At 46.3% G+C, this 7808-nt stretch overlaps 1 protein-coding gene across 11 annotated transcripts in view; it reads right to left on the bottom strand.

Annotated features, from left to right (window-relative positions):
• Positions 1-6522: 6522 nt before the first annotated feature.
• The window catches only part of PARP6 (poly(ADP-ribose) polymerase family member 6), a 28122-nt gene continuing 26836 nt past the window's right edge, over positions 6523-7808 (bottom strand). For 8 of the 11 annotated variants that reach the window (XM_059371901.1, XM_059371902.1, XM_059371900.1 and 5 more), the window contains 3 exons: positions 7477-7540; positions 7247-7331; positions 6523-6904 (listed from right to left, as the gene is read on the bottom strand). In XM_059371901.1, coding sequence (XP_059227884.1) covers positions 6802-6904; positions 7247-7331; positions 7477-7540 — 252 coding nt within the window. In that variant the 3' untranslated portion in view covers positions 6523-6801. Of the gene's footprint in view, positions 6905-7246; positions 7332-7476; positions 7541-7808 lie in introns of those variants that run through there. The other 3 variants (XR_009399043.1, XR_009399044.1, XR_009399045.1) reach the window with 1 other exon arrangement.

The following is a 7808-nucleotide window of genomic DNA, read 5'->3' as shown; positions in this document are numbered from 1 at the left end:
AGGACACATTATGGAAAATCGCAGCCTTGACACTGTGCGCGGACCAATGGGGAAGTGGCTAGGCGGCAAGACCCGCCCCGGGAGCCCCGGAGACCTCCCTCCCAGTCCCGCAGGCGCCGGGGCCGCCACCTGTTGCTGCCAACCTAGGAGTGCTGGACGAGGCCTCTTCTCTTGACCCTAGGCCCAGCCTGCCCTAGCTGTCCTGACCTAACCGGGCAGTGCCCAGATTTATGGATCTCCGGCGGCATTCCCCCAGCCCCGTCCCGCGACTCCCCATCCCTTCGGGTGCCCGCCCCGGCACACACCTCGGAAACTAGGTCGCACAGGAAGTTAGGGACCCCGAGTTGGGATCAGAAGGTAGGGAGAGATGGAGACTCGTGCGATGGTTGAAGGTCGCCTTCAGAAGGGCTCCAGCATTGCGGGGGGGGGGGGGGGGGGGGTGCGGGGGGGGGGGGGGGGTGGGGAGGGGGGGGGGGGGGGGGGGTCGGGGGGGGGGGGGGGGGGCGGATTATGGAGGGTGGAGTGTGCATGAAGCGGGAGCGCGAGGTCTTTTTACTCTTAGGGCTAGAACAAGGAAGGACAAGTTGGGGCCTGGTGTATACTTTAGTTGGGGCTGGAATCCTGCAGAGCATGCCTGAGAGTAGAAAGTGAATAGAAGGTATTAATATAGAAGGTATTAATATTAGCGCAGAACTATCAGGAAATTTATGTCATTACATACCGTTACATATCGTTACAACCGATGATCTGCAGGAATAGGCACTTTTGTTTTCAACCTTATGTATTTAAATCAATATCGATAGAGCTTTTATTTTTCTCCAAAGTATTTTCCGATTCCTAGTGATTGGTAAACAACCAGTGATTACAGCCGTTATCAATGAAGCAGCTGTTAACTCTTGCCTTCCTTAAGCCAAGTTTTGAGAACAGATACAATGTTGCCTCATTAAAAATCGTTAAGACTGTTCTTTTAGGGTCTTTCCTTTTCCTGGAAGACCAATGGGTGTGACCTGCTAGGCAGACAGCAGCCTTGCAGATGAATCACAGGTCTTTCATTCTTTCCTGTTAGTTCAGATAAGATAGCACCTGAAAGTGACAGCCTAAGAATAAGTTTGTTTGCCATAGAATCCTTCCATTTCTTCTGGAAGCTTTTTTTTTGTCCCCTTAGTTGTAGATAGGAAATTGGTTGGCCCTGAGCTAAAGATAAACTTAAAAAAGTGCTGGATAAAACCTGGACGATGTTGCATTTAAGTTCTAAGTCTAGATATAGTCGCAAGATTGAAATGCACATGTATTAAACAGCATAAAAAATGCTGTTTTTTATGAAATTCTAGCAGAGACTAATCCAGCATATCCTTGCTCACATTTAGATGCACAGTGAAAATCTGTTACATGGAGTTTAAGGTGACTGTCATTGTTTTGCTGAAAAGCAGTATAATATACCAGAAAGTTTGGATTCCATCTTAGTTCTAATTCTACTCACTAGCTCTCTGACCAGTTCCTTAAATGTAAATTGAAGACAATTCCTGCTTCACAGAATGGGATTTGATCAGATGATGTATGTGAATGAGTACTGTACAGTGCTAAGCAGGCTTCCCCCTTTTTGGGAGATGACTTTGTGGAGTATGGTCCTCTTGACTAGTGCCAGAACATTCTTCTGAATTCAAGTAACTGCCCTCTCTCGGTCATCCTGAATCTCCGCTCCTTTGACCCAGCAACAAGTGACCCCAAGGTTACCTGAACCTGGGGGGAAGCTGAGGCAGAATACAAACCAGCCCCCAAGAGGCTCCTCCCCTACAGCCAATCCTTCAGCTGTGCTCTGACCTGCCAGGATGGGAGGGGAAGCTGCTAGATTCACCGGACTGGGTAAGAGTTAGGGTACAGATTGCTGTACTACCTGTTTGGATTCATGGCCACAGAACCACAGAATCTGGCATCAAATGGTCTAATTCTTGAAAGTCATTTGGAGTCCCTGATGGGGTAAGTGTGTCAGCAAATGGTACTGGACCCAAACCCCTGGGGTCCAAAGATGAGCTTTGGCCCTGGTGAAGAGGATGAAGTTTACAGGCCTTATCATTACATGACCTCTGGGCCTCTGAAATGGCGGTGTTATTTCTCCTGCAGGCCAATACAGATTTCCAGGGCAGTCCACTGGCTCTGAATGTTAGATTTAAAGCAGAAGTGCTTGTAACTTTGGACTTTATATGCCCTTTCCAGAGCCAGACAAGTAGACGTAATTTATTCTGTGCCTTCCTTCAGACTCCTAAGAGCTCTTCAAGCTCACCATGGTGGCACAAAATCTTAATTCCAGAGCTCCTCCACAGAAAAATCCTGGAAGAGAAAGTTGGGCTTTTCAATTTGGGAATAATGAGAGGACAAGTTCTCTGGGAAGGGGAAGGCTTCGTGTAGGAAGAGACATGGAAGGTTGGTTAGGATAGAGATGGGTATGGGAAGGCCATTCCAGGGCATAGGAAAGGTAAAGAATGTTTTCTGAATGCAACTGTGTGTGTCTAGGTCCCTTCTGAGGAAATGCCTCATTAGCACTTAGAAGCAGGAGGGAAGCTTGAGAAGTCCATGTTCATTCCAGTGGAAGTACTGCCTCAGCCAAAGCGACCCTGTCAGCCTATGTGAGCCACTGCAAGTCTTTCTCTAGCTCTTAACTGTTAGGGCTCACAGGACAAAGTCTCCCTAAAGTACTTTAATCCTATCTACCACGCCAATCCCATGGAGGCCCAGTGCTCTTTTTCCCTACAAATAGAGCCATAGCTAGATTGGCTAAGATGCAAGTGGAATTGTAAGCAGACACTATCCCCCCAAAGTAACTGAGATTTGGAAGACCAAGAAAGGCATTGGTGAAGGATGGATTAAGTGACCCTTCACCAGGAATTCCTCCTGCTGCAATTCAGTCAAACTTTTTCCTTGGCACCATACCTACAGTCTTCATCTCCATGCTCACCAGCTATGAGATAACCTGACCCACTAAGGAGACTTTGGTCTCTCTCCTAGATAAAATATTTTTGTAGGAAATGCTTTAACTTAAAGGATGGCATCACTGGCTCCACTGCAGTGCAGAAAGGGTTAGGGAGGATTCTGAAAGCTCTGTGAAAGGTTCTATACTCCAAAGAGAATGATGCCTCTTCAAATGAATTGGAGCTGACTTTTATTCCCACCCTTCTGGGGAGGGGCGCTCTGGGGGAACTTATGTGACCCATGAGGCTTCCTCCCCAACACTCTCAAATTGGTGCCCAGAAGCTGAGAAGTCTCCCAAACCTCCATGTCAGAATCCATCCTATGAGAAGCTGTTAAGTAACCCAGTTATGACTCAGCGCCACTCATTCCTCCCTCTCCCCACTGGCCAGAATGAAAGGCAGAACCAAGCAGAAGGCTCCTCCCCTATGGATGGCCACATCCTCACCACAAACTGAGTCAGGACCACACCCTGCCTGTATGGAAAATTACCATGAGGAGGAAGAGGAAAGTTAAATTCCAGGGGTTTTCAGAGTTCTCAATCCAGAAATCATAGCCATCTACTCTCCATGTGGAACTAACTGAGGAAAATAGTTCTTTCCCTGGCCCTAGCCCTAATTCAGCATCTCCAGATCTAAATTAAATAAGGCTGCTTGAGCCCAGGACCATATGAAAGATAGGAGACCACTGTTAACCTCTGTGTGCAGTATTTGTACTGGCCTTGGCCTCTGTGAAGGATGATCTCTGGTTCAGACCTGGCTTTCACAGGCCCCACCTCCCCGGTAGGCAGGCCTGGGTCAGAGAAAGAGGCAATCCTCCCTCTACTCCTCCAGGCTGTGGGAGCATTCCTCCCCAGAAACTCAGGGCCCCACCCTGCAAGTCCCTGCAATGAAGGCATCACTGTTAGAGAAGTGCCATAGGCTTTAATTAGGTTTGTTTTATACCAAATAGGTTTTTAAATTTTCAGATATGATTATGTATTGCTTTCAAAATGCTTAGATTCAGAGTCCTGTTGCTTTTATGTGAAACACTATAAAATGGTGTATTTAAGGTCATTACGATTTTATTGGCATAAAAAAACATGTATACCCTGCTTTAAAAAAAAAAAAAAAGTGACACCCATGAGACTAGCTCAGATTTTTGAGTTTTTTCCTGGTCATATAAACTATCTGTGCATTACTTCTCATTCTATCATTTGCTAGTACTTGCTATAGCAGATCCCAGTGAAAAATTAGAAGAAATGCTTAAAACTGAGAAAAATCCAATTTCTGAAAATTAAGGAAAAATGTTGTTAAACCACTGGAGTGGCCAAGAACCTAGGCTGAGTTGCTGTGGGCACAGTTTGAGAAGCTCTGAGGAATTAAAACAATGGTTAAGAGTTCAGGTTCTAGAGTTGGGCAGCTCTGGTTAATAAAAGTGCAGCGCTGCCACTAACCAGCTATGCGACCTTAGACACATTATTTAAGATCTCTAAAGAAAACCTATCTTCCATTTTTGTTATCAGGATTAAATGAAAAAATGATTTGTGAAGTTTGAGACGTTATCTAGCCTAGAAACAGAACAACAGTTCTGGAGTCCGGTCTCCTGTTAATCACTAGCTATGGAATAACGAGCAAATCACTTATACTCTGTACCTCTGTTTTCTTACCTACAAAATGGGAATGCCGGCCCCTCCTTCATAGGCTTGTGTGAATTATATTAGTGCATACATGTAAAGTGCTTACAACAATGCCAAGCACACAGTAAGCCAAAGTGTTAGCAAATTATTAAAGTACTCTAGCATAATGCCTGGCACCTACCTAGTAAGAACTAAAAAATGTTACCTATCTTTGATACTATACAGATGAGCTCCTCCTAGGAGATAGGAATTTCAGTCAGGGTGGGCTTCCTGATTGGGCCATTTACTTAGTGGAAGGGTATTTCTCTTAGACCTGAAAACAGAATGGACCAGAGAGCCTTGGAGACTTGTAGAATCAGAATGTAACAGTCTTGATTAAGAACGGGTGAGGAGGGGCGCCTGGGTGGCTCAGTGGGTTAAGCCGCTGCCTTTGGTCATGATCTCGGGGTCCTGGGATCGAGTCCCGCGTCGGGCTCTCTGCTCAGCAGGGAGTCTGCTTCTCTCTCTCTCTCTCTCTCTCTCTCTCTGCCTGCCTCTCTGTCTACCTGTGATCTCTCTGTCCAATAAATAAATTAATTAAAAAAAAAAAAAAACGGGTGAGGATAAGAAAAAGCTCCTAGAGGGTTGGGCCTTGAGAATGGTACTTCTAGGAGCACCTGGGTGGCTCAGTCTAAGTGTCTGCCTTTGACTAATGTCATGATCTCAGGGCCCTGAGATCAAGACCTGTGTCAGGGTCCCTGCTCCACAGGAAGCCTGCTTCTCCCTCTCCCACTCCCCCTGCTTGTGTTCCCTCTCTTGCTCTCTCTCTCTGTCAAATAAATAAATAAAATCTTTTTAAAAAAGAAAGAAAGAAAGGTACTTCTACATAAGGCAGGTCAGGTAGGGTACTTAGGCAAACTTAGGCAAAGAAGTTTATCTCCAAAGTAGGGTGAAGGTAATGAAAGACAATAGGTGGTGTGGGGTGGACATTGTAAATCAATAAGCTGTAAGAGACTAAAAAGCCAATACTTGAAAAGCCAGTCTTGTTTAATGTTTTTTGTATCCTCTGTACTTATATTCCTATTTTTTTCATTAATCGTTCATAAAATATTTGGCAATGTCCAACCTGTCAGATAACTTAGGGTTATGTGGACACATGAAGCACAGCGTGAAAAGCCAACAGAAGGTTGGCGTGGAAATTTCAACAGGGAGACAGGCTTCACTGAAACAGTTAGGTCTCCTAGAAACAGCTGTCTTTCCTTGAATAGTCTGGATTTTGTTTGATTAAGGGAGGCTGCATTTCTGTAGATGGCAAATTAGAAACCAAGCCAACTCCTGACCTGTCAGCTATTTCCCCCTCACCTCCCTTTTCCTAAAGAAATAGTTGGGAGGGGTGCTTGGGTGGCTCAGTTGGTTAAGCAACTGCCATCAGCTCAGGTCATGATCCTGGAGTCCCAGGATGGAGTTCAGTATCAGGTTCCCTGCTCAGCGGGGAGTCTGCTTCTCCCTCTGACCATCTCCCCTCTCATCCTTTCTCTCTCTCTCTCAAACAAATAAATATTTAAAAGAAAAAAAAATAGTTGGGAAGAAGAGAGTAGGGGCCCAAGCCCTGAGAGAACAAGGAAGAATGGCAAGGTTAAATGCAGAAAGCAGAGATCCTAAAGGTAGGAAATCTGAGTTGCTTTGGCCTCAATGGTCCTTTTAAATCTTGAGGAACAGGCATCAATGGTATTCTCTATCCTTCTGAGTTTGTGTCATCTGCACAACTGGAAAGTTTCCCTTCTTTATCCAGCCGACTGAAAAAAATGTTGCCAGAACTGTAGGATGCTACACTAGATGGACTCAGCTTTGACTCCACCCAACATTAGTTCCAACCCTGAGGATATTCCACTCTCCCCACCCAACACCCCATTTGGGGGCTTGGGGCAGGTGCTGGGCCAAGGCTAGTCAGACCACAGTGATCATATCCAGTCCACAGCACCTTCCATTTTATTGTTTTATTTACAAACAGGGTGAAGTCAACTGGGAAAATCAGGAGGAGGGAGTCAGTCTGGGCCATCCAAATGTTGAGTGGTTCCTGGGTCAGTCTCCACCATGAAGGCCGCCTCTTCTATCCTTTTCCTGCCCCTTGGTAATGGCCCCTTGATTCCTCAGGGCAGCCTCGCACGCTGCTCCTGAGCCCTTGTATGAGGGCAGATGGATCCTGGGGGAACAGGGGTGGTACGAGGGCTGGGGCCCCCTCAGTTTGTGTAAACCTGAGTTCCGATCACACGCATGATTTCCTTCTGTATCTTGGGGTCCTGAGTATTAATGTTGGCATCGCCCACCTGACCATCCTCATATCTGCCAAAGATAGGGCAAGTGTGAGCATCAGAGGGAGAACAATACCAGAATAATGTCAACAAGTGGAACTATATCTGGAGGTGTGGTCATCCCATCCCAGAAGTCGAAACCCTTTCTTGCTACTCTTCTGGGTGGAAAAGATTCAGTGTTATCTGGTTTCCTTTAAACAGACCTTGACCTATACCCATCCCCATCTTCCACAGAGAAAGTTCTAGTGCCAGCTCCACTCAGGCAGCCAGGGACAAGTCTTCGATGACAGAAACAGACTTTCCCGGTAGTCATACCATCACAGCCCCACCCTCATTCCTCAAAGTAAGCCCCAAGGTACCCTCCTAGACTTACACAAAGAAGAACCGTGTGCAGACATGGTCAGACACAGGGCACACCCAGATGTTCCCATGCTTCTGGAGGTCCTTAGATGTAATCACTGGGAAGAAGGGGGCCAGAAGTTATAGATATAATGCTTAAGTCACACAGTCCAGGGAGGGGAGGAAAGACATGATGTGTCAACACCCTTGGCTGGATCACAGGGTTAGGGACACAGAAAAACAGGGACTGGGTGAGCTACCTACCTTCACAAAGTGCTATACAGTTTAGATTCCGACTCTGCAGGAACCTCGACTGAATGGATCGGGTCTGGAAGAGAAGGAGCGCAGAGACAAGTGGACTGTTACAGCTTTCCCTAGAGAGGACGGTTAGCTGCTGATGGCTAGGGGTGTGGATCAGGGATATCTGGGGACCCCAGCCATCACCTCCCCCAAATCTGCTTTCCCATAATCAGTCTGGATGAGTCCATAGCTTCCATCTTTACATTTTCATGTCATTCTCTGCTTTCATACTTATGACTGAGGCCACATCTAACTCTGGAAGTGTGTTCATCTTAGAACATACCTGATTCCTTCAA

The sequence above is a fragment of the Mustela nigripes genome, chromosome 13 (genome assembly GCF_022355385.1).
Source record: "Mustela nigripes isolate SB6536 chromosome 13, MUSNIG.SB6536, whole genome shotgun sequence".
NCBI lineage: Eukaryota > Metazoa > Chordata > Mammalia > Carnivora > Mustelidae > Mustela > Mustela nigripes.
The sequence above is the reverse complement of the archived record's forward strand: the minus strand, read 5'-3'. Positions and strand labels throughout refer to the sequence as shown.